This window comes from Suricata suricatta, chromosome 4, assembly GCF_006229205.1.
Source record: "Suricata suricatta isolate VVHF042 chromosome 4, meerkat_22Aug2017_6uvM2_HiC, whole genome shotgun sequence".
Classification (NCBI taxonomy): domain Eukaryota; kingdom Metazoa; phylum Chordata; class Mammalia; order Carnivora; family Herpestidae; genus Suricata; species Suricata suricatta.
Window position 1 is genome coordinate 89877668 of NC_043703.1, and position 26340 is coordinate 89904007.

Here is a 26340-nt window from a genome sequence, read left to right on the forward strand (position 1 = left end):
TAGCTAGCAGCTTAAAGCAGTTATCTGTTCCCATCTGTATGTCAATTTCTTACACAGAGCTATTTTGGAGAAATACTGATCTTTGTCATTTGGCATCTTCTTTTGGGCCTAGAAGCTGATGCTTTGGTGCTCAAGGCAGTGTTTTCATGTAAATAGATTGTCTTTGTTGGTTATTCAGACATTATTATCTATAGTAAGGTATCGTGTGTGTGTGTGTGTGTGTGTGTGTGTGCGCGTGTGCGCGCGCGCGCGTGTGTGTTGAGTGGCTATGAGGGAACATGAGAGATGGAGATACCTTAGTGGGAGCTGTGTCAGGAGGCTGCTTATGAGACATATTTGTATGGTGCCATGAGCGTCAGCCTGAGGATTGGGATACCTTAATTTAGTCTTGGTTGCTTTGCTAAGAAGCTTGGGTAAACTGCTTAACTTTTGGGACTCATGATCCTTATCTGTATGATGAGGGTGCTACTCTAGGTCAGAGGCCAGCCAGTCAGTAAATTGGGGTCTCAGAATTTGGAGGCTCAGAATATTGTTCTCTATGTACCCTGTCATTTGGGCTCCATTTTTCTTTTGCTAAGGTTCCCCAGTTGGAAGCCAGGGGTTTTCAGACTAGCTTTCAAAGAGGAGAATGCAGCCATCTGTGGCCATTTTCTGTTAACCACCCCCCCGCCTTTTTTTTTTTTAATGTTGTATTTATTTTAGAGAGAGAGAGAAACAGTGCTAGTTGGGAGTGGGCAGAGGAGAGGGAGACATGGAATCTGAAGCAGGCTCCAGGCTCCGAGCTGTCAGCACAGAGCCTAATACAGGGCTTGAACCCACGAACTGTGAGATCATGACCTGGGCCAATGTCAGACACTTAACCAACTGAACCACCCAGGTGTCCCTCTCTCATCCCTTTAGAACTAACCTATGATACCTTTCATCTTCTGTGAATCTCATTTCAACAGCAACCAGTGATCTCAGGGTGTGGACCTCTGTTGGGGGACTTCTAGATAAGGTTTTAGAGGTTTGATAGAGTTTATCTATGAAGCCATAGGTATAGGACTTCTGGAATGTACAGTCTGAGGCAATTTCCATATGTTCTGTGGTTTTATATATATATTATTTTTGTAATCCCCACAATTCTATGAGTGAGGTGTTATGATTCCCCACTTTGCAGATGTGGAAACTGGTTCAGAGAGGTTGTGACACCTGCTTGAGAGCTAATGTTCCTCCTTCCTGGGACTAGAAAATAACCAACACAGAAGATAAGTCCATTCTTGCTTTGATGTGATGCCATTTTCTCTTCTCTGACTCTTAGAATAAGCAAAGCAAAGAAGAAATCAGAGGGGCTGACTCAGAGCATGGTGGACAGATGTATTCAGGTACACAGTTGTTTTATGTGTTTTTCTCAGCTTCGCTTGCCTTTCAACCTTTTAGGCTTGATCTTGTTGGCAGCAGCCTCTTTGGCTCTGAATGAGTATCCAGTGGGGACTCTGGTAGAACTAAATCATAAGCAAAGAAAAGGGGAAATGAGAGTGACTGTCTAAGATGCATATGGTGCATCAGGGGAGATAGGGTTTGTTGGATGAAGCGGGGAGCACAGCCATCCTGGAGCACCACCCCTACAGGAGCATCAGGGCACAGGCTCCTGCTGGTCTTTGGCTAAGGCTTGGGTTTGTGCCTGGCTCTGTGTGCCTGGAGAGGGACTGGCACACCAGATGCCAAAGCCAGGGTGGATTGAATTGAGTTGAACCTGTTGGGGAGGTTCCTATTCCCTAGACTGAAGGACTCAGTGGGCTGGGCCCCTCTTCATACTAGGATGAGATCGTGGACTTCCTGACTGGAGTGCTCACTCGCACCGAGGGACACATGGGCTCTGAGCCCCGGGATCAGGATGCTGAGAAGAAGAAGAAGCCTCGGGATGTAGCCCGCAGAGACTTGGCCTTTGAGGTCCCTGAGCGGGGCAGTCGGCCTGCCTCACCAGCTGCCAAGCTGCCGGCCTCACCCTCAGGCTCAGAGGTAATGAAGGCAGGGAGGGAGAGCTTTCGCTGGGGAAGTAAGACTGTGGAGTTGGTTCCTTCACTTCCTGCAGATGTTTGTCTGCTTTGCCAGTGCTGTAGGCCTTAGAGTTCCTGTGAGAATTTCTGATTAGGGAATTCAGGTGGACTTGGTAATTAATGGTCAAATCCACACAGCATTGGCTCTGCTCTTATCTTTCTTACCCTGTCTGTTCAGGATCTTTCCAGTGTATCCAGCAGTCCCACTTCCAGTCCCAAGACAAAAGTGACCACAGTGACCTCTGCCCAGAAGTCCAGTCAGATCGGGAGCTCTCAGCTCCTGAAGAGACATGTACAGCGGACAGAAGCTGTGCTGACCCACAAACAAGCCCAAGGTATAGCTTCCTGGCCCAGTGGCCTCTCAGGTTATCTTCCATAGTGACATCATGTGGCATTTGGAAAGTACTGACATCTGTAGCTTCTTCTGGGGCATGTGAGAGGTACCCTTTCTCACATTTCTGTCCAGACAAAATTAGGTTGAACTAAATACTTGTTTTCAAGGGTAAGACATCACAAAAGGTCTGTGCATTAGTGGGTCAATATAGTTCCACTAATTATAGTTTTGCGTTGGTGTTCTGCGGAAGTTAGGCTTTATGAGCTGAACTCCATGTGTATTTGCCTAAAATTTTTTTCTGACTCCTGACTGGGGAAGCTACTTCTTCTGTTTTAGGCCCTGCCCAGCCACTCCTGCATTCAAGGCACTTTTGAGATCATGTGGAGAGGGTGATTAGCTTTATTCATCAGGTTCCAGGGCAAGCACATGGCATTATGCCCTTTCTTTGTTTTGACCTTCAAGGTTAAGCTTCCCACATTGGGACTTTCAATGAAGTTTATCAGGCTCTCTGCAGATAGGTTTTAGAGTAGGCTGGGAAATGTTTGTATGGTTGAGATTAGAGTTTGGAGAACAGTGAGTGCTACTGAAGCTACAGAAAAGGGAGAGTTTTGCAGGTAGGTAGAAAAGAAACAGTGGCTTTCCCCCTGCCCCCATTTTGATCCTTTTGTACAGGCCTGAGGTAAGGCCTCTTGGGCATTGTGTGTGTATGTATCCAGAAACACGTATCATCTGAGGTCTCACACTCCTGGAAAGTGGCAGCACCAAGGCTGACTGTCCAGTAGAGAGATGTAGAGATGACAGCAGGCTGATCTGCTCACAGGGGAAGTGGTTTCTTGTTAGTTTCTTTTAGTTGTTCTTTTTTAGTGGAGACAAAGGACTTAAACTTAGGCATCTTAAGAAGGTTCCCTTAAGATTGGTAGTAACAAGGAGTACAAGTGTGAGGGGATCGGTAAAGGCAAAGAGAAGGCCAAGCCTCTAACGTGCATGTGGATGGTCTGTGACCTGGATCTTCTTAGGTGGAGGCCAGAGCCGAGTTCTGGGTTGGTGGTGTTCCCGTAGGCTTTTGGTGAAGAGAGAGCCAAATGTCTGCTCTGCTTATGGAGGAGTAATTAGTTGAGAATCTAAGGAGTTCTGGGGGGCTGATTGGTGAGCTGGGTTTGAAATGGGACCCAGAATATGGTGCAGAGCAGCAGCGCTAGCGCCCTGGCTTTTGGCAGGCAAGAGGGAATGATTATAGCTAACTTTTATGGAGCCCGACTATGTGCCATGCCCTCTTTTTGGTATTTGACTTGCTATTGCTTGTTGAATCTTGGCAATGGCCCCATGAGGCAGGTATATTTATTATTTTTGGTTTATAGGTGATTCCAATTAAATTACTGGGAGTCAGGTTTCAAACCCATGCAGTAATTCTGGAATGGGGCCCCTGTTGACCATTTTCTAGAACATTTTCATATCTTTTTCTTACTCCCTCTCTTTTTCTCCTTTCTCTGGCTGGCTGTGATTCTGTAATTCTTTCTGATTCATTCCAGCACAGTTTGCTGCTTTTTTGAAACAAAATATGCTGGTGAGGAAAGCTCTTCCTCCCGGCACCTCCTCCTGTCTCTTTGGTGAGTATTGCTTTTCCTTTCACCTCTTCACACTCCGTTCTCTGCTTCTCTCTACTTTTCCCTCAGTTTCTTTCCCATTCTGTTTCTTAATTTGTTTCTGGTTCCTGCTTTTCTTTCTGCCTTTTTCTGTCTTCTGATTCTTTCCTTGGCTGACTCCTTTCTACTTACTTCATAGACTGCTTTTTCTCCATACTTTCTGTTGGCCTCTCATGATTTTTCCTTTTTTTGGCTTTTTGTGGTTCTTGGCTTTGCTTCTCCTGTGTGTGCCTGTGGCCCATTGCCTGTGAACCTTAGTTTCCTTGTGTATTTTTCTCCCTGCCTCTGGTTTCCTGCTTCCATCTTGGCCGCTACAAGCACACCAGCCACTTGTCATAAGCTCATAAGCATAAAACCTATAACTCCTAACCCTTTTACCCTCCTTCCTATTCTGATTTTAGTCAGTGCATTTGTCCCCTAAGTGATCCGTCCAGCTGGTTATGCTCTGTGGCCTGGCATAGCCCTCTATGGCCCAGGCCAGGACTCCCATCCCTCCCATCATATACTACTGCTTTCCTCCCAACCCTACTCCTGATTGCCTATGCTAAGAAGAGGGACTGGGGTGGCTTCTGGCTTTAAAGAGCAGGATCTCTGGGGTGTCTGGGTAGCTCAGTTGGTTAAGTGTGTGACTCTTGATCTCTGCTCAAGTGTTGATCTCAGGATCATGAGTTCAAGCCCCACATTGGGCTCTGTGCTGGGTGTGAAGCCTACTTAAAATAAAAAATGAAAAAATTTAAAAAAAAGAGAAGGGGCTCTCTGAGGAAACCTGAAGGATAACTTTAAAGTCCAGGAGGCTTGGCCATGTACAGGATGAGTCCTTTTGATTCAGTGGAGGGGGAAATCCACGTTTGAACAGTTGGCCTTTCTCTCTACTAGTGCAAATGACCTGGGGACTAGTTGTGACATGGACTACTGTTGCCCAGGAGCTGTAAAGTTGTCTTGGCCGAGATGCTCCCTTGCCTAGTAGCCCCTCAAAGCCAACCTTAATTCCTGGCAATAATCTTTCTTGTTGCCTTCATTTGGCAGCAAATCTTCAACCGTGGGCTCTTAGGACAGAGTAGGACTCTGAGAGCCTTGTGAAAAATTTCTCTTTTAGAGAGGACAGGGTAGTGTTCTCCTCTGCTGCTGCTTTGTGGAATGTTCACTGTCCCCCAGCTGTATGATGGGAAGGTGGGCTTGAAATAGGAAAATGATCACATTGTTTGAGTCCAGAAAGCACTGCTTAGATCCACTACAGTAAGTCCTCTTTTTTGGTTGGCCTTTGCGAGGCAGGGTCAGGGTGTCTTCTTTCCTTTTTGTTTCCACCAACTCAGAGGCCCCTTCCTTCTAACTGCAGAAAAGGATAAGGGATGGGGATGGAGTCATCCTCGGAGAGGACAAGATGGTGTCTACCACAGGTGGGACCTGAGTGAGATGAGATTGAATTATTGGCAGTTGCCTTTGAAGTGTAACTTAGTATGTGATCTACAGTCATGCCCCTGCTGCCACTGTCTGTCAGTGTCTCTCGGGCTTTTTTGGATTGTGGAAGACCTTACCTTAGCTCTGTCTCTTAGTGCCCATTTCATCAGAACAAACGGAGGAGGCAGAGAAAGAGGATCTTAGGGTCCAGCTGAAGCGCCACCATCCTTCCAGTCCTCTTCCTGGCAGTAAGACTTCCAAGAGACCGAAGATTAAGGTGTCCCTTATCTCCCAAGGGGACACAGCTGGAGGGCCTTGTACTCCTTCCCAAGGAGGAGCTCCAGAAGGTGAGTTCCTCTGGTCTGTCTAAATAAAAACTGAGCTCTCTCAAAGCACATAACATTGCTATCTTGGTGGCTACTTGCTGGACATCTTAGCCTGTACTTCAGTGTAAGATGTCCCCAGAGCAGAGAGGACATGAAATACCACATGGGGCAAAAGTGGGCAGTGACCTGATCTGAACTAGAACCAGGGAGGCAGAATGAGGATCAGGGGGAGCATCCAGAGCATCATTATATTTTGTTCTCTGTCAATTTCAATTAAAGATAAAATATTCCAAGGGCACCTGACTGGTTCAGAGGAGCATGCAACTCTTGATCTCGGGGTCCTGAGTTGGAGCCCCACATGGGGGTGTAGAGATTACTTAAAATCTTTAGGGGAAAAAAGGTAATAAAATATTCTAGAAAGTTTAAAAATTGGAAGAAAAATACCTCCAACTCTCCCTATTCTGCTGTTGTACTTCTCCATTTTTCTTCTTCCAGTCTTTGTCTATAATATTTTGGATTTAGCCTGGGCTGTGAAACCTTGAAAGGTAGGGGCCAGGCAGGACTGAGCAGTGGCGCTGGGGTTTTCTGTTTTGCAGTTGGGGGCGGGAAGCCCATCACCATGACGCTGGGGCAGGCTTCATCAGGGACCAAGGAGCTCACAGGGCTTCTCACCACTGCCAAGTGAGTCTGTTTCTTGGCCTTTCTGGCTCTGATTCTTTCTTGTCCCCTTTTCTCTGATCCTTTTAGTGCTTTAGAAAGGTGATAGAGTCTGGACTCTGTCAGTTTTGGGAATATGACGTTTTTCTCAGTGGGATCTTTGCTGTTTTTTGAGAGGTGGGGCATCAATTCAATTCTTTTTTACTGCAAGTTTGCAAAGCTTCCCAGCTCTTGCTTTAAGGTTTGAAATCTTTATTTTAGACCCGGCTTTCAGAAGAACTAGAGACCATATTCAGAAAGTAGAACAAAGAAAACTATAGGTTCTAGTGTCTATTACTGAAAGCCTTACTAGGCCCCACTTTGGACCCTCCCTGTGTTGCTGGGGTCTGCTGCCCTCCAACCTTTGGATAATGGACCTCCTGTCTTTGTCTCCAGGTCAAATGCTTCTGAAGGGGGAGTGTCAGCCAGCCCAGCCTCCTCAGTCTCCAGCAGCACTGCCCCCAATGCCTTGCATACACTCCAGAGCCGCCTAGTGGCCACCTCTCCTGGCAGCTCCCTCCCAGGTATCTGGTAATTCAGCATTTCCTGCCTCCCAGCTAAATCTTCTTTGGGCTGCTGCTGGAGGATGGTTCTGGGAAAGCAGCCGAATCTGGAGGATGCTCCTCTGGGTTGCAGGCTTTCATAGAGGCTTGAGGTGAAGCTGGAATTAGCACTGAGGTGGGAGAGTTCTTGGTCTTAATATCTACAGTGAGTAGAGACCCCAGTCTGCAGATAGTGTCTTTTGTAGTATAAGAAGATATATCTGGTGGGAGATCTATGTATTGTGTTCACTGTGGTGTTTTTAAACACATCTGATTGCAGAAAATTGAAGATTGTGCTGTACTAGCATTAGCAAAACGAGGCACCTTTCTGCCTCTGCTTGTCTCATCACTTTCACCATCCCACCCTACATAGGAAGGCTGGTTGCCTGAGCCAAGCAGGGCCAAGGCTCTGTAGGTGTCCTCCTTCAGGAGCACCTCTCTCTTTGTTTTGTGGCCACTGGACTATGTGTAGCAAAGTGTAAATCAGGTATTTGGAATTCTTTTGGCTTAAAAAACTGTCCCTTTCCCTGGAAAGGATGGAATTTAGATTTCTGAACTGGGATTCAAATTCTCTGGTTTTCCTAAAATTGTCCAAAATGTAAGACAGGTGGTTTGGAGTAGGTTTGGATATGCACAGCAAATTCAAGGCAGTGTGTCTAGAATAGTAGCTTTCCTCATGTGGGCATGCAGTATACATGCCTGGGGAGTCCTTCCTGGCGTCTTTCTGAGAGCCCTGGAAATGTCCCAGGGAAAGAGCATTGGGTATTTTAGTTGGTTGTTGAGGATGGATGGGTGTGACTGCTCTTGGGATAAGGGCTTGAGCCTGTTCTGACATCTGTTATATCCTCTTCTAGGGGGCACATCAGCCAGCAGTCTCCTTCAAGGCCTCAGCTTCAGCTTGCAGGATATCAGCAGCAAGACCTCTGGCCTCCCAGCAAATCCCTCCCCAGGGCCAGCCCCACAGGTGCACATCTGCCTTCCGCTGGGTTGGACAGGTGTGGGGAGGAGGCATTCTTAGCTTAGTTGGCTTTGGCAGGGAGTCTGGGTCTGGAGTCTGGGTCAAAACAGCCTTCTGACTTCACCCTGGGAACTACCAGAGGTTAAGACTCCCATCACTTACTGTGTGATCTTGGGCAAGGTTTTTGACCTATCTGTATCTTTGTTTCCTTGTCTGTAAAATAAGGATAATAGTATACTCTCTCAAAGGGTTGTTTTGAGGATTGAGTAAGCTAGTATGTGGAAAATGCCTGGTAGAGTACCTTGCATGTAGTAGGTGCTCATTGGATGGTAACCTTTAATACTATGGGCCCTCCATACTTGAACATTGCTGTTGGGCAATAGCTTCTGATCACTGGGCTTGTGTGTCCCACAGGCCACCAGTGTGAAGTTGCCCACCCCCATGCAGAGCCTGGGTGCCATCACCACAGGCACCAGCACCATTGTACGTACCATTCCTGTGGCCACCACTCTCTCCTCCTTGGGTGCCGCTCCTGGTGGGAAGCCCACAGCCATCCACCAGCTGCTGACCAATGGGGGCCTCGCTAAGTTGGCAAGCAGCCTCCCTGGCCTGGCTCAGATCTCGAACCAAGCATCAGGTGAGTCTCTTATGACAGCCGTGGGAACTTTTAGATACGGGATCTTTCCCCAGGACCTTCCCATCTCACCTGTGCAAGGCATGTTGTTGAACCCAGCCAGCAGGGTCCTGGTATTGACTCTCAAAGATTCAGCTGTGTGGGACCAGCCCCTAGAGAGGTCAAAAGAACACAGCTGTTTCCTGTTGCCTTTCAAACTGACTGATAGAGAGTAGATGATCCAGCTGGGAATACTGAGGTGGGAGGCTGAGGGGATGGTGTGTGATGTGAAGAAACTGTCCAGGAGAAGAAAGTGGAGGCTGTGACCAAACCCAACCCCTCCCCCGTCAGGCTTGAAGGTCCCTACCACCATTACTCTGACACTGCGTGGCCAGCCCAGCCGAATCACTACGCTGAGCCCAATGGGCTCAGGAGCAGCCCCTTCAGAGGAGCCGAACTCCCAGGTGCTGCCCTCCAGCTCACAGGTGAGTCTCCCTGGGTAGACTGAGGATACAGCCTCCGGTATTGGGAAGTTTGGGGCCGACTGACTGGCTTATCAGAGGAGCTGCCAGTGCACTGGACTTGTAGGCAGACAATAGTCAAATCCAGACCCGGGGGTTGTAGCTTTGTAATTTTGAGGAAGTTGTGAGCTCCTTTGAGTCTCCTCTTCTGTGGCATCCCCTGGATTGTTGTGGGGATTAAATGTGAACTGTGTTCAGGTGTGTAGCAGTGCTTGGTAATTAACTTTTGTTTGCTTTCCCTCTCCATTCCTTTTCTCTTCCCATTCTTGGCTTCATCATTCACAGGTTGTGGTAGAGGCTAGTTAGTTGATTAACACCCTTTCTTTGACCAGCTTTCCAGTATTGTGCTGTTCCAGCTCTTGGCATTCATTGCCATTTTAGGATACACTAGATTTCTTTCCTTTTTTTTTTTTTCCATGTAGTTTATTGTCAAGTTGGTTTCCATATAACACCCAGTGCTTTTCCCCACAAGTACCCTCCTCCATGACCATCACCCCCCTTCCCTTTTCCCTCTCCCCCTTCAGCCCTCAGTTCATTTTCAGTATTCAAGAGCCTCCCCCCCTCTCCCTGACTCTTTTTCCCCCCTTCCCCTCCCCATGGTCCTCTTTTAGGTTTCTCTTGTTAGTCCTATGAGTGAAAACATACGGTATCTGTCCTTCGCCTGACTTATTTCACTTAGCATGACACCCTCGAGGTCCATCCACTTTGCTACAAATGGCCAGATTTCATTCTTTCTCATTGCCACGTAGTATCCCATTGTATATATAAACCACATCTTCTTGATCTATTTATCAATTAATGGACATTTAGGCTCTTTGCATCATTTGGCTATTGTTGAAAGTGCTGTTATGAACATTGGGGTACATGTGTCCCTATGCATCAGCACTTCTGTATCCCTTGGGTAAATCCCCAGCAGTGGCACTGCTGGGTCATAGGGGAGTTCTACTGATAGGTTTTTGAGGAACCTCCACACTGTTTTTCAGAGCAGCTGCACCAGTTTACATTCCCACCAACAGTGTAGGAGGGTGCCTGTCTCTCCACATCCTCGCCAGCATCTGTAGTCTCTTGATTTGTTCATTTTAGCCACTCTGACCGGCAGGAGGTGGTATCTCACTGTGGTTTTGATTTGTATTTCCCTGATGATGAGTGATCAGAGCATCATTTCATGTGACTATAGGCCATCTGGATGTCCTATTTGGAGCAGTGTCTATTCATGTCTTCTGCCCATTTCATCACTAGATTATTTGTTTTTCGGGTGTGGAGTTTGGTGAGTTCCTTGTAGATTTTGGATACTAGCCCTTTATCCGATATGTCATTTACAACTATCTTTTCCCATTCTGTCAGTTGCCTATTAGGTTTTTTTTTATTGTTTCCTTTGTCTTGGAGAAGCTTTTTATCTTATTGTGGTCCCAGTAGTTTATTTTGGTTCTTGATTCCCTTGCCTTTGGCGATGTGTCGAGTAGGAAATTGCTACAATTGAGGTCAAGGAGCCTGCTTCCTGCTTTCTCCTCTAGAGTTTTGATGGTTTCCTGTCTCACATTCAGGTCCTTCATCCATTTTGAGTTTATTTTGTGTATGGTGTAAGAGAGTGGTCTAGTTTCATTCTTCTGCATGTTGCTGTCCTGTTCTCCCAGCACCACCTGCTAAAGAGGCTGTCTTTTCTCCATTGGATACTCTTTGCCGCTTTTTTAAAGATTAATTGACCATACATCTGTGGGTCCAGTTCTGGGACCAGTTCTATTCTATTCCATTGTTCTACATGTCTGTTTTTGTGCCAATACCATACTGTCTTGATGATGATAGCTTTGTAGTGGAGGCTAAAGTCTGGGATTGTGATGCCTCCTGTTTTGGTTTTCTTCTTCAATAATACTTTGGCTATTTGGGGTTTTTTGTGTTTCCATATGAATTTGAGAATAGTTTGTTCTAGCTTTGAGAAGAATGCTGGTGCAATTTTGATGGGGATTGCGTTGAATGTGTAGATTGCTTTGGGTAATAATGACATTTTCACAATGTTTATTCTTCCGATCCATGAGCATGGAATGTTTTTCCATTTCTTTGTGTCTTCTTCAGTTTCATTCATAAGTTTTCTATAGTTTTCATCATACATGTCTTTTACATTTTGGTTAGGTTTATTCCTAGGTAATTTATGGTTTTTTGTGCAATTGTGAATGGGATCAGTTTCTTGATTTCTCTTTCTGTTGCTTCATTATTGATATATAAAAATGCAACTGATTTCTGTATGGTGATTTTGTACCCTACGACTTTGCTAAATTCATGAATCAGTTCTAGAAGGCTTCTGGTAGAGTCTTTCAGGTTTTCCATGTAGAGTATCATGTCATCTGCAAAAAGTGAAAGTTTGACTTCATCTTTGCCAATTCTGATGCCTTTTATTCCCTCTTGTTGTCTGATTGCTGATGCTGGGACTTCCAGCACTATGTTAAACAACTGTGGTGAGAGTGGACATCCCTGTCATGTTCCTGATCTCAGGGGGAAGCTCTCAGTTTTTCTCTTTTGAGGATGATATTAGCTGTGGGCTTCTCATAAATGGCTTTTTTGATGTTTCAGTAAGTTCCTTCCATCCCAACTTCCTCGAGGGTTTTTATTAAGAATGGATGCTGTATTTTGTCAAATGGTTTTTCTGCATCTATCAACAGGATCATATGGTTTTTATCTTTTTCTTTTGCTAACATGATGTATCACATTATGGATTTGCAAATATTGAACCAGCCCTGTGATCCAGGAATGAATCCCACTTGATCATGATGGATAATTCTTTTTATATGCTGTTGAATTCGATTTGCTAGTATCTTGTTGAGTATTTTTGCATCTGTATTCATTAAGGATATTGGCCTGTAGTTCTCTTTTTTTGTTGGGTCTCTGATTTGGGAATCAAAGTGGTGCTGGCTTCGTAGAATGAGTTTGGAAGTTTTCCTTCTATTTTTAGTTTTTGGAATAGCTTGAGAAGAATGGGTAGTAACTCCACTTTAAATGTCTGGTAGAATTCCCCAGGAAGCCATCTGGCCCTGGGCTCTTATTCTTTGGGAGATTTTTGATAACTGATTTGATTTCTTCACTGGTTATGGGTCAGTTTAGATTTTCTATCTCTTCCAGTTTGAATTTTGGTAGTACATGTGTGTTTAGGAATTTGTCCATTTCTTCTAGGTTGTCTAGTTTGTTGGCATATAATTTTTCATAGTAATCTTTGATGATTGCTTGTATTTCTGAGGGATTGGTTGTAATAGATCCATTTTCACTCATGATTTTGTCTATTTGGGTGTTCTCTTTTTTTTTCTGAGGAGGCTGGCTAGAGGTTTATCAATTTAGTTTATTTCTTCAGAAAACCAACTCTTAGTTTCATTGATCTGTTCAGCTGTTTTTTGGACTCTGTATTGTTTATTTCTGCCCTGATCTTTATTATTTTTCTTCTTCTGTTGGGTTTGGGATGCTCTTGCTGCTCTCCTTCTAGTTCCTTTAGGTACTCTGTTAGATTTTGAATTTGCACTTTTTTTAGTTTGTTGAAATAGGCCTGGATTGCAATATACTTTCCTCTTAGGACTGCTTTTGCTGCATCCCAGAGAGTTTGGATTGTTGTATTTTCATTTGTTTCCACATATTTTTAAATTTCCTCTCTAATTGCCTGACTGGCCCAATCATTCTTTAGTAGGGTGGTTTTTAACCTCCACATTTTTGGAGGTTTTCCAGACTTTTTCCTGGGATTGATTTCAAGTTTCATAGCATTGTGATCTGAAGTGTGCATGGTATGATCTCAATTCGTTTGTATTCATGGAGGGCTGCTTTATGTCCCAGTATATGCTCTATCTTGGAGAATGTGCCATGCACACTTGAGAAAAAGGTGAATTTCGTAGCTTCAGGATGCAGAGTTCTAAATATATCTATCAATTCCATCTGTTTCAATGTGTCATTCAGGTCCCTTGTTTCTTAAGTGATTTTTTGTCTGGTTGATCTATCCATTGCTGTCAGTGGAGTATTAACGTCCCCTGTAATTAACACATTCTCATCAATAAGATTGTTTCTATTTATGATTGTTTCATGTATTTGGGTGCTCCTGAATTTGGCACATAGATGTTTATAATTGTTAGCTCTTCCTGATGGGAAACCCTGTACTTATTATATAATGACCTTCTTTATCTTTTGTTACTGGCTTTACTTTAAATCCAGTTTGTCTGATATAAGTGTGGCTACTCTGGCTTTCTTTTGGCTTCCAGTCGCATGATAGATATTTCTCCATCCACTTACTTTCAATCTGAAGGTGTCTTCAGGTCTAAAATGAGTCTCTTATATACAGCAAATAGATGGGTTTTGCTTTTTATTCATTCTGCTACCCTGTGTCATTTGATTGGAGCATTCAGTCCATTTACATTTAGTGTTATTATTGAAAAATGTGGGTTTGGATTCATTGTGTTCTCTTTAGAGTTCATGTTTGTAGTGGTGTCTCTGGTACATTGAATTCCTTGCAGCATTTCCCTCATAGAGTCCCTCTTAGGATTGCTTGTAGGGCTGGTTTGGTGGTGATGAATTCTCTCAGTTTTTATTTGGGAACACCTTTATCTCTCCTATTTTGAATGACAAGCTTGCTGGATAAAGGATTCTTGGCTGCATATTTTTTCTGTTCATCACATTGAAGATTTCCTGCCATTCCTTTCTGGCCTGCCAAGTTTCGTTAGATAGGTCTAACCACTCTGATAGGTTTCCTTTTGTATGTTAGGGCCCTTTTATCTCTAGCTGCTTTCAGAGTTCTCTTTTTATCCTTATATTTTGCTAGTTTCACTATGCTATGTCGTGCTGAAAGTTGATTCAAGTTATATCTTAAGGGGGTTCTTTGTGCCTCATGGATTTCAATGTCTGTTTCTTTCCCCAAACTGGGGAGGTTCTCTTTCTTCTTCTTCAGGAATTCCTATGATACAGATATTGTTCTGTTTGATTGTATCACTCAGGTCTCGAATTCTCCTTTCCTGCTCCTATATCAATTTCTCTCTCTTTTTCTCGGCTTCCTCTTTTGCTGTGTCTTCTAATTCACCTAGTCTCCTCTCTGCCTCTTCAATCCATGTAGTGGCTGCCTCCATTTTATTATGCACCTCATTTATAGCCTTTTTTAACTCATCACAGCTATTTTGAAGGTTGCTAGTCTTTGTGTCAATAGCTTCTCTAATGCTTTTTTCGAGCCTGGTGATTAATTTTATGGCAGTTATTCTAAATTCTCGTTCAGTTATGTTGCTTAAATCTGTTTTGAGCAGTTCTGTGGCTGTGACTTCTTCCTGGAATTTCTTTAGAGGAGAGTTCTTTCGTTTTGTCATTTTGGCTAGTTTTGTCTCTTGTCAGTTTTAAAAGCTCCTTGTGCACCTGTTAGTATTGCTCTGTTAAAGGAGGCTCGTTGACTGTCCATGGCCAGTCATTTTAGGAAGTGTTTTTTAATGGTGTCTCTCGTTTTCTCTCGTTGTGCCTTTGGTTATTTTATTTCCCTACTCAGCGATATTTGGGACTCTCCACCATGTGTACTTTGGCTTGTTTCTTGAGGTAGCCCTGAAAAGGAAAACAGACACACAGGGCACAAAAGCATGCAAACACACAGACAAATCAAACTAATAAGAAAACCAAAAGGAGAAAGGAAGGAAAGGAAAGGAAAGAAAAGAAGAAGAGAATAAAAGATGGGGAACAGAGACAACAAAAGACTATGGACAGTCTAAAAGCGTATAACCAGTGAGGGGAAAGATAGTAATGAGATAAGGGAAAATATATCTGAATGGCGAGAGAAAAAAAAGATGAAAAGGGAAAAAAAGGAAAAAAAAAAGGGCTGCTCTTCTGTGCAGATGGGCATGGTTTGGAGTAGGTAGGTCGGGTCTCAGGGGCTGCTCTCCGAGCCCCTGCTTGGTGGTTGCGTGGAGAAGAATGGTGGCACCCCAAGCTCTGCTCGAACCAAAAGTTGCAAGGCACTCTTTTGAGTCCGATCTCCCAGTGGCATGGGTGAGCCAAGCCATACTTTCCAATCTCTACTTCACTTCCAAATCCTAGTCCATGCACTTTAATGCTACCACCCAGAGCTGAGATGAGCTCCCCATGGCGTCCAGCCTCCCAACCGGGGTTGCACAGGAGAAGGGGATAGGGGCTGTCTCTCCTGGTGCCACATGGCATGGGCGCCTCTCCGCCCAGAGATGAGATGCGCTCCCACTTGCAGTCGCCCTCCCAGCCAGGAGCGCGCAGGGGGAGGGGGCAGGGGCAGTTTCTCCTGGTGCCACCTGGAATTGGTGCTGCTGCTGCTGAGCCCAAGGAAGGATTCGCCAGCTAGATGGGATGGATTTCTCTCCCCGCGCCCAGTGTTTATATATGGGGTGACAATATCGCTCTTCATCCTGGTCAAGTTCTTTATCTCTTCTCTAGAGACCGTTCTATGAGCGTTTTCAGTCTCTCTTTCTCTTCCCCTTGTCTCTCTGGGGCACTGCCTGCTTTCCCTGCGTTAGCCTGGGGTTCCCTCCCCTCCACACCTCTGGACCAGCCCTTTTTTTTTTTTTTTAATTTCCCCAGTTCGTACTCATTCAGGCATCTTTGGGGTTGTCTTCTTTCTGGAGTCTGTATGTTCTCCACTCACTCTTGTAGATCAGACTATTTTCCCTTCAGTCCTTCTCAGTTTAATAGATGAGGGCGGGCAAAGACTACAGAGCTCCCTTCTCTGCCATCTTGCCCCATTAAAAGACTCTTTTTTTTTTTTTAATGTTTTTTATTTTTGAGAGAGAGACAGAGTACAAGCGGGGGAGGGAGAGAGAGAGACACACAGAGTCTGAAGCAGGTTCCAGGCTCTGAGCTGTCAGCACAGAGCCTGATGCAGGGCTCGAACCCACAGATGGTGAGATCATGACCTGAGCTGAAGTCGGACACTTAACTGACAGAGCCACCCAGGTGACCCAAGGACACACTAGATTTCTATAGCTCTTACCCACAAGTCACCAGCAGTTCGTTGTAGCTGGTCTGATTTCTATTGTGACCTTCTCACGAGAAATGTTTTTAATCTTACGTCATGATTGAGAACTACCCAGAGATCAGAGGCGAATGAAAAAAATAGCTGGAGTCCAGTGTTGAGCGTGCTTTCCTTCAAGTGTGCACTGACCATTTCAGCCATGGCCTTCCCTCGTGTGGGTGAGGGTGCTGTGCAGGCTGCCGTCACAGAAGGACTGGCCCTGTTCCCGTCATTCCCACTACACCAGCCCTGCCCAGGAAGTGGAGGCGGGCTCCTATTGGCACTTGACAGGACCCAACGGTTCTAGATGATCTTCTGCCTCTTCCTTTTTAGAGGCAAATACTGTGCAGAGATTGTTACCTGGCATTCATTGGGATCATAGTTACCCCTCCCTGCCGTTTTGGCAGAAAAATGGAGGCGTTTTTAAAAAAAAATTTTATTTTTATTCCTTGTGTTTTCAATTACAGAAATGTGTTTATTTTAAATAATTCAAACATCACAGAAATAATGCAATTTAGAAAGTGAAAATTTCTCATGATACCACTCTAGCTGATATCCACTAGTAGCTTGATCTATGCATTCTCCTAGATTTCTCTTGCTATACAAAGTACGTTATCTTATTTTACTTTTTTGACAAAAGTGGGATCACAGAATATGGACTATTTTGTAACTGCCCTTTGTTTACAACACGTGTTGTGACATGTTTCCCTGGGGGTTACATAGAGACCTTTCTACTTCTTGTCAGTTGCTACCTCATGTTTCATTGGTGGATATATGAACGTGTATTTCACCACTTCCTGCTAGATAGAGTTGAGCTGTTTTGTTTCTGATACAGAAAATAATGGTTCAGTGAACACCCTTGCTCTTGGATTTTGTGTGCATTTAGGAGCTTTCCAGCCTAGAGACCAGTAGTGGAGGGCATATGCATCTGATACCTGGCTAGCTGCTGCCTCGTTGCCTTTCAGAGGTTCTGCTGGTTACAGTTAAAGCCACAATGATGAGAATAACTATTTTCCTATGCCTTTAGCAGTTATGGAAATCAGTATTTTTAATTTAATTTATTAATTTGATGAGTGAAGTGAAATTTTTTACATGTATGTTTTCCTGATTCCTGATGAGGTTATGTCTTTTATGAATTACTCATCATAATCTGTCTCTACTTTGATATATAACAACCTTATACATTCAGATATTAATCCTGTATTTAAAAAGTTTTTTAATATTTATTTTAGAGAGAGCGTGCATGAGCAGGGGAGGGGCAGAGAGAGGGAGACATAGAATCTGAAGCAGGCTCCAGGCTCTGAGCTGTAAGACACAGAGCCCGATGTGGACCTTGAACCCATGGACCGCGAGATCCTGGCCTGAGCCAAAATCAGATGCTGAATTGACTGAGCCATCTAGTTGCCCCAGTCCTTTATCTGTTATACAAGCTGTATATACTTCAGTCAACTGCTTCTCTCTTTTTTTTTCTTTCTGTTGAAAGTGCTTGTTTTTTGACATTTGTTTTAGAATCTTTTATTTTACATTAAAAATGTTTACATAGTGGGACACCTGGGTGGCTCCGTCAGTTGAGCATCAGACTTGAGCTCAGGTCATGATCTCATGGTTTGTGAATTCAAGCCCCACATCAGGCTTGCTGCTATCAGCACAGAACCCACTTCAAATCCTCTGTCTCCCTTGCTATCTCTCTATTCCTGTCCCTCTCACTCATGCTCTCTCTCTCAAAAATAAATAAACATTAAAAAACTTTTTTTACATAGCAAAATCTTCAGATCTTTCCCTTTATAGCTCCAATGTTTTGTGTCGTAAGAAAGCTCTTCCCATTGCAAGGATATAATCTTTTTGTGTTTTTTTATATTTTATTTTTTAATTGTAAAATATATAGGTACAGTTTATAATTTTGCCCTATTTTAAGCTTTAGGCATACTGTTCAGTGACATTAGTACATTTACATTGCTATGCAGCCATCGTCACCATTCATGTCTAGAACTTTCCATTATCCTATACTGAAACTCTGTGTTGTCTTATAATGCATTTGTTTACCTTTAGTTTTTCAGTCCACTTGAAATTTATTTTTCAGTGCTAAGTGAAGTAAGGACCTATATTGAAGAGTCCATTTATCCTTCCTCTCTGTTTGAAATCTGCTGCTCTCACATTCTTGATTACTACATATATCTGGGCATTTTTGTACCTGTGACTCATCTGTTCTCACACTAGCTTAATGAAATTGCTTAATAATGCATGTCCTCCAATTAATGAAGTGTCCAGAATATTTCTAGTTTGCTACCATTACTCTTCCTTTTTCTTGATAAGTAATGGGTTTTGAATTTTGTTCATTGCCGTTTTGGAATCAAATGAGATGAGTGAGCATAAACATTTCCTCTGAGTTACTTAAAAAGACGAATTACTTTAATTGATTTCCTAATGTCAGATTATCTAGAGTCCACGTTCAGTAGATGGTTCAGTATGTCCTGTTATTTTTGTGCATACGTCCCAGCCTGTTTATAGTGTGCGCATGTAGGAGACAAGACCCTATCAAAAGAGGACAAGAAATAAAAAAAAGAAGCCAAGTGTTTCAGAGGAAAAGCATGTCTACACTTTTGATTTGCTTTTATTTTACTTAGGATTTTGGCCTCTGTGTTTATTAGTGAGATGAGCCTATAGTTTTCTTCCCATCCACTCCTGCTTTTATGTGTGTGCTTTCCTTGTCCAGTTGTGTAAAGGGGGTAAATCTATCCTTATAGATTTAGATGGAAGCATGTTTTTTCCTATTCTTTAAAAAAATTTTTTTAAATGTTTATTTATTTTTGAGAGAGACAGAATGCGAGCAGGGGAAGGCAGAGAGGGAGACGCAGAATCCAGAGTAGGCTCCAGGCTCTGAGCTGTCAGCACAGAGCTGGATGTGGGGCTCGAACCCATACCTGATGAGATCATGACTTGATCTGAAGTCAGATGCTTAACCAACTGAGCCACCCAGGTGCCCCTCTCCTATTCTAAATACATTTATAATGCACAGAAATTATGAGTTCCTTGATAGTGTGATAGAAATTATCTTTAAAACCCTTTGGGTCTATTATCAGGCAGTCTTAACCTTTGTTGATACCACATTGATGCCCAGCTAGAATGCATATCCCCACCATGTGATACCTCCTCCTCTATGAGTGGTTCTCTTCAGCTTGCTGCAGCCTGGGGGAGCTAGTTAGTGTTGAGAAGAGGCTAGATAGAGCCCATTGAGAATCATTTTCCATGGCTAAATTGAAGCACAGAATAAAGATCAACATCTGACTTCTACCTGATAGTATTTGAGAGCTTACTTTTTATCCCAGTAAAATGAGTGTATGATTACTAGGAGGGTTTTAGTGGTGATTCTTTTCTTTCAGAGAAAGGGCACATTATTAGATTAAGACTTGCTGACTTGAAAACTTCTAATGATTACCTCAGTGTTCACACTGCCAGACCGTGTGATATCAGAGCAAGCAGTGGGCTGTGGGTCAGGCCCTTGGTCTTTAGCCAGCTGTGTAATCCTGAGCAAATCACCTTACTTCTCTGGGTTTTGGTTTTCTTTTGTGGGAAGTTGAATTTTTAAAGATTGAGAAATCACCCATTTATGATGTTTATGAGACAACTGGAAATTTGAACACTGGGTAATTAATTATTGATACTAAGGAATTATTAACCTTTTAATGTGTGATAATGGTGTTTACATTTGAAAAAATAATCCTTTTTTGGTTTTGAGGTTCATAATGCATTTATGGATAGAATGAAAAAGAAAAAGATTGTAAATACTGGCTAGCCTTCTCCAACGTCTGTGCAAATACTTCATTATCTCTTTGGTTTCTGGCACCAATGAATATTTCTGTGTTTCTTTTATGGAACTGGACTCTTATGTACTTTTTTTTTTTTTTTTTTTAGTTTAGTTATTTTGAGAGAGAACCAGTGGGCGAGGAGCAGGGAGAGGTAGGCTCCATGCTGACAGCAGAGAGAGCCCTTTGCGGGGCTCAGTCTTAACGAGCTGTGAGATAATGAACTGTGCCAAAATTGGACACTCAACCAACCGTCTGAGCCACCCAAGCACCCAAACTTTTATATACTCTTAACAGCTGAAAAACTGTCAGAGGAAGAAGAGCGACAGAGGCGGTGTTGTGCCTTGCCTCAGAGTCCTGAGAATGGACTCTTGCCTGTGGTTATAAGGTCTCTCTCCTCTCTGGCCACATGGTGGTCTGCCCAGCCAGGGGGCAGCCCTGCAGCCCTTGCAGTAGCCGCTGGGAGAGCAGACTCTCTAATCAACACAGAGTAACCCTCTGTGCACAGCCCTGCCTTTGGGCTGGGTGAGCAACTGTAGGCAGAGCCTTTTTTTTTTTTTAATGTTTTATTTATTTTTGAGACAGAGAGAGAGAGAGACAGAGCATGAGTGGGGAGGGTCAGAGAGAGAGGGAGACACAGAATTGGAAGCAGGCTCTAGGCTCTGTGCTGTCAGCACAGAACCTGATACGGGGCTTGAACTCACCAATGTAAGGTCATGACCTGAGCCGAAGTTGGAGGCTTAACCGACTGTCCCACCAGGTGCCCTGGCAGATCATTTTAAGTTTTGATTGTTAAACCCTTCTTCATTTCCCTCTTCTCTGCCCTCCCGTTTTCCCCTTTTTTCTGCATTCTTAAGAGACCTTGTAGGAGTTTTGCAGTTTCTAGAAAACTGAGGAAAACCATGATGAAAAATGGCCAACTTTCTACGTTGCTTTTTTCTTTCTAAGCTACAGGGCTCAAAAATTTTTGACATCCTCCATAACAACTAAAAAATGGGCAAGATCTAAAAAACTGATATTGTCAGAACAGTCATGGAAAACTTCCTTGAACACTATCACCCTTAACAATTTTCTCTTTCCTTTTTGCTGCATTCTCTTCCTGCCCTTATGCATAATAATAAGAGCCAACCTTTGTAGTTGAACTTCTGTTATATTCAAGGTGCTTTATTCAAATTGTCTGATTTAATCTCATAACATCCCTGTGGAGGAGGGGCTGTTCTTGTGTCTTACAGATGAGGAAGAAGAGACTTAGCATTCATCACTTGCCCCAAAAAGTGGTTGAGGTTGGTCTCTTAACTGCAGAGTTCACATTCTGGTAACCACTTGGCTGTTAGAACATATGTCCTTGTACATCCAGCTTTTTCCCCATTGAGAATGACTTCTTTTAATAAATTTTCAGGGTTTGGGTGTGTTAACCTAGCAAAGTTTTGACTCTTGTTCCCTCCCTCCTGCCATAGCGCCTGCCTCCAGCGCCCTGAAGATGCTGTGTGATATGTCCTCCTTTACCAAGCTGGTGATGGCTGCTGCATAGTGAGCGCTGGGCACACACATGCTGTCCTGCTGAGCTGTCCACTTGTCTGAAGACCTCTTAAGACCGCCATTTTTGCCTCCCTACCAACTGTCTCCAGAATGGGCCTCTGGATCTTGTGAAACCATTAGGCTAGGTGATATGGCACCAGCAAAGGGAGCATTGTCCTCTGGCATCTGTGGGTCTGGTTCCCAGAATCCCCAGGTTCCTCAGCAGATCTGGCCGTGCGTGAATCAGAGGCACTTCTCCAGCATTACCTGTGACTTGACCCACGTAGCAGTGTTGGGCTGCTCACTGCATTTAATAAAGGAGTTCCTTTTGGAAGTCTGTGCTGCCCCCATGCCAAGTTGGGAGGAGACATCCACATGGTCTGGGGCTGTTCGGGAGTTAGGATTGAGAGCCCTTTGCAGAGGAGAGGGATCATCCTGGCCAGCTGACATTTGTGAAGGGACAGAGGGCTCGTTTTGGACATAACTGTTACTTTCACTGAGCAGCCATGGGTGAGCACAGCTCCCTCTTAAGAACCATGTCGGATACTGAGTTAGCCTGCTGAGACCTGGGAACTCCTAAATGCAACCCATGATAGGGCAAAGAGGACTGGGCTGTCATCTTTGAGTCCCTTTGACCAATCTAGATGGTGGGGAGCAGAAGTTGGCCAGGAGGTGAAAGCTGGCCCCTTTCTTTTTTTCATCATGCTTTGGGCAGTTCCTGTGTACAGAAAACCTGCAGGTCCAGAAAGGCTGAAAAAGAGGAATGGAACGAATGAAGTGGCTTGAAGGATATGCCAGTAAGTCCTGTGGAGAAAATGATTGGGGCTTGAGGTTTTGCACCTAGTACCTAAGGAACTGTTGGTTCAACATGGAGATAATCAGAATTTGCCAAGTCACAGGGAAGAAACCCCAACCCGTGAAATTTCTATCTCCAGTGCTTGGAGGTGAAACAGGGATAGCTGGCTAAGTCAACATCTTGGCCTTGCCGGCCCAGGAAGCTTAAGCATCAAGATAATGAAGGCAATGCTTTAGTGTTTCTGTTTCCATTCCAGGCAGCTCCTTGTCTTGTTGCGTAGTAGTGGGAAGGTTATTGGCATTGACTGCTGTGTTAGGCTCTTGGTACTAGCCTGAGCCCTGGAGAATGATCACTGAAGATGAAGTTCTGAGCCCTCCTTACGTCCTCACAATACTTGTATGCCAAGGTAGTTTTAGATTCGGCATCATACCTATCCTCCAGATCAGGCTCCCGACCCTTCTGTACTCCAGAAAGTTTCCAGCCAAGGTGTCAATAAGTAGAGCAACCCAGATGTGACTCTGACTCTGTTCAGTATCAGTAGGCAGGATGGCGCACAGCATGCCGTTGCTGTGGCCCAGCGTCCTGACCCACGGTGCAGCATCTATTTAAACCAGATCACCTGTATGTAGTCTAGCAGCTTCACCTGCCAGTCTTGCTGGCAACCAGGAGGCAGTATACAGTGTGCAGGAGGCAGTTCACAGTGTGCCTGAGACAAAGCAGAAAGGAGTGCTGTGGGCAGGGAGCGGGATTGTGGTGGCGTGGAGACAACCTCTTGACCAACAAGGCCCTCCTTCCCTGGCCTCCTGCAGAGCTGGTCTCAGCAGTGATTTGCACAATATTAGGCTTCACTCTTGCATTAACTGGTAGGTAACTGCTTTTAGAGATTTATTTAGTAAGTTTGAGGAAGATATGAAATCTGAAAGAGGCATCCATGGGTCAGGGGTTTGGTAGCTTTATAGGTAGGATAACATGCCAGTAGGAACCAAAGACAGTAAGACTGTGTGAGACTATCTGAAGCTTTTAGGAATCATTTAGAACAAGCAGAGGATGCTGAACAATCCATTCATGACTTAGAAGTACAGTCCGGAGAATGCTGGAGGGGTTGCTCCTGAAAGTTGCTGGCCCAGGAAAAACTAATGCATTGTCCTGCATTTGTGTAAACCCTCGTATGCTTCCCCTGGATGACTTCCTGACGCTTTGGTTATATACCTTGAAGAAAGCCAAGCTTGGAAAGGGGAGTTGTGAGAACATTTCACTTTGGAGGTACAGACTAAAGGAGAGGTTGAAGTCCAGAGAGTCACGGTCTTCAACTCCACACTTCTGCACCTACTCTTCTCAAAATGTGAACAGAAGCTTTCCTCCACTTATCACATATCAGACCTAGAGTCCTTAACCTCGGAAGGCAGTACTACTGGCTGAGAATGTAGAAGGATCAAGAAGGCTTTAGTTCAGTTCTTGACATTCAACATGACAGGTGCATGTTGATGCCCTATGGAAGATGTCCTTGTGCTTTAAGAAGAGGTCATTGATGAGGGGAGATTTTCGAGCTGTTCTTGGCCCCACCACTAGAATAATCTTGGGCTGGGTGGGTTATAGAGTTGAGCCGCTATCACGGTTCATTCTTAAATTAGCAAAAACAAAAAGAAAATAAAAGCAAATTTGGATTTCTTCAACTTGTTTTCAGTTGGCTTCTCATTTATTCTGATAACCACTCAGTGAAGTGGCACAGAAAATAAAAGCTAAGATAGTGTGGTAATGCCAGCGATCATCTCTCAGATGCCTGGTGCCATGAGGTGGGTACTGTAATTTCCTTTTTTACAGGTGAGGAAATAGGCACAGAGAATTCACAGCAGGAAGTGGCGTAATTAGAACTAGAATGCAGGCAGTCTGTCACCTCTTGTCTGTTCTCTGCACTGTGCTGGGGTTCTGAGATGGGACATGGAAATGGACATTAGCCCGGGAGGTGAGATGATAGCTTTGCTTTCATGTGGCTCTTCTGTTAACTTCCCACCAGGCCTGATGTGATTGCTATGGCTGTGGTGGGGCTCTTGGCTGGGCCAGAATCAGTAAGTGGGGTCCCTTGCCCGGGGTCGTGAGAGTTTGAAATCCTTTGCACATCCTATACATCTCTCCCCTCCAATAAGTAAATAAAGACTTAGAGATGAATGCATGAATTCCAACCTCCAGATTATTTGTGAACTAGTATCTATGAGGACCTTCCTAACTGTTCATGAATTCTAGGCTCCTCCACTTAGCATTGGAACCCTCTGTGGGTGGAAGCCATGGTTCTGGTAGTCTACTTGGAGTGTCCTTGTACATGTGGGCTCATCTTGCTACCATACTTTGTAGAAACGGTGCATTCTTTCCCTTCCAACTTTGGTCTCACTGACTTGGGTGAGTCAGATGAAGTGAGAAATGAGGGTTAGATTGTTTAAATGGTTGCTGCTTTAAATTTCAGGAGTATAGGAATGGGGTCATAGTAAATTATGCAGAAACATGTTCATTACCTTTTTATGGCCCTTTCGAAAGTATGTTTTAGTTAGGATCAATGGTTGCCAGAAACAGAAATCATTCACCACCCACATGAATTCTAAAAGGGCATATTGATTCAATAAGCACTCTTACAGACAGGGAGCCTGATAGTTATGCTTACTTGCTTTGTACCTCAACTGACGTGCTCCTGCAGGGGACTACTTTTGATCCTGCTGCCACAGGACTTTGCAACTGTGGAGCCCCCTGTGGATGGCTGTCTTTGGATCACATTATGAATGTGGTGTGCTTAGTGGCTCAGCTTCCCTTCATGCCTGTCCCTAACTCTGTTCGTAGGCCACTTTCTTTTTTACCTCAGCGACTTCATCTTCCCTTGCATGCCAGCTCTTCACAGAGCTGTACCCTGTGCCAGGGATGCCGTTCCTGTTGTTATTTGCCTTATCTTTCAGGATTCAGCTTGCATCCATTACCTTGTTTACACCAGGCAGTTAGCTCTTTTGACTGTGCTCCTGGCTGTGACTTGCTACCTCCAAAACCTTGGATTAAACTGCCATGGGCTGCATTTGATCTACCTGCAGATTAGTCTCTCCCAGGCTTGGCCTGGAGGAGCTCAAGGTCAGAGTCAGATCACCTGCCACTAGCTTAGTGTCTGGCCCCTGGTGGGAGCCCAGTAAATGCTGGATGATGAGTGGCTATGGGTCATCAGCCCAGCTCTGCCTTCCCTCCTCCCCCTGCACCCAAGTCACCAGAGTCAAGTCATGGATGTCATTTGCTCATCTTTCAGGGGACATTAGGAGAAAGAAGAGAAGGCATTTCTCCAAATTCACACTGAATAGTGTAGCTCACCCCAGGGACCAAAAAGCCATTTAGAACCCAAATGTAGGAAATGGGATCTTTTTTAGGTTTATTTATTTATTACTGAGAGAGAACACAAGCTGAGGAGAGGCAGAGAGAGAGGGAGACACGAGATCCAAAGCAGGCACCAGGCTCTCAAGTTGTCAGCACAGAGCTTGATGCGGGGCTCAGACCCACAGACCATGAGATTGTGGCCTGAGCTGAAGTCACCCAGCTGACTGAGCCAGCAAGGCACCTCTAGGAAATGGGATTTTTAACCAGCCTTCCTCCAGCTGACCTTACACCACCATGGGTTCTGCCCTCCCACCTGTAGTCTTCTGCGCTTCAACACAGTTCACGTTCCTTTCTTCCTCTTCATCCCTTTCCATTCCCCCTCCTTCCTCCCCCCTTGTGGTAATTGCCTTCCTCCCTCAGCCATGTCAGTTGTTTCCATCTCCAACCCCTGGAATTGGATGAAAGCCAAAATCACTGTTCCCATTTCACAGATGAATTAATTCAGGACTATGGCTAGGACCAGGGAGGACTTCCATGCAGGGAGTGTGGAGGCAGCCTGAAGCCCCACTTCTCTCCCTGGGACACCAGGTAGAGAGGGCCTTGCAAAAGGTGTGGTGGCTCAGTTTGTCAGGGAGGAAAGTCTTGGATGTCAGGATGAGGGACAGGGAGGATCCTGGGCAGGTTAGGAGGGGGTCCAAACTCTGTGACTGGTCTCTACCCTAGGACTCCTCAAACTGGAGAGACAGTACTGCATGAAAGCCATGGGAACCATTTGGTTACTCTCTTAAATTGGGAGGGGGAGCAGGGCGAGTGAGCCCAGTTGCTGAGGGTGGGGGGACATGGT

General features: G+C 44.5%; 1 protein-coding gene across 8 annotated transcripts in view; it reads left to right on the forward strand.

Moving 5' to 3' along the window:
* Positions 1 to 23830, forward strand: part of KANSL3 (KAT8 regulatory NSL complex subunit 3) — a 46869-nt gene extending 23039 nt beyond the window's left edge. For 6 of the 8 annotated variants that reach the window (XM_029937225.1, XM_029937226.1, XM_029937227.1 and 3 more), the window contains 11 exons: positions 1301 to 1364; positions 1801 to 2001; positions 2218 to 2374; positions 3903 to 3980; positions 5570 to 5761; positions 6337 to 6421; positions 6833 to 6960; positions 7833 to 7942; positions 8351 to 8573; positions 8901 to 9034; positions 21301 to 23830. In XM_029937225.1, coding sequence (XP_029793085.1) covers positions 1301 to 1364; positions 1801 to 2001; positions 2218 to 2374; positions 3903 to 3980; positions 5570 to 5761; positions 6337 to 6421; positions 6833 to 6960; positions 7833 to 7942; positions 8351 to 8573; positions 8901 to 9034; positions 21301 to 21321 — 1393 coding nt within the window. In that variant the 3' untranslated portion in view covers positions 21322 to 23830. The remainder of the gene's footprint in view (positions 1 to 1300; positions 1365 to 1800; positions 2002 to 2217; positions 2375 to 3902; positions 3981 to 5569; positions 5762 to 6336; positions 6422 to 6832; positions 6961 to 7832; positions 7943 to 8350; positions 8574 to 8900; positions 9035 to 21300) is intronic. The other 2 variants (XM_029937229.1, XM_029937228.1) reach the window with 2 other exon arrangements.
* Positions 23831 to 26340: the final 2510 nt, after the last annotated feature.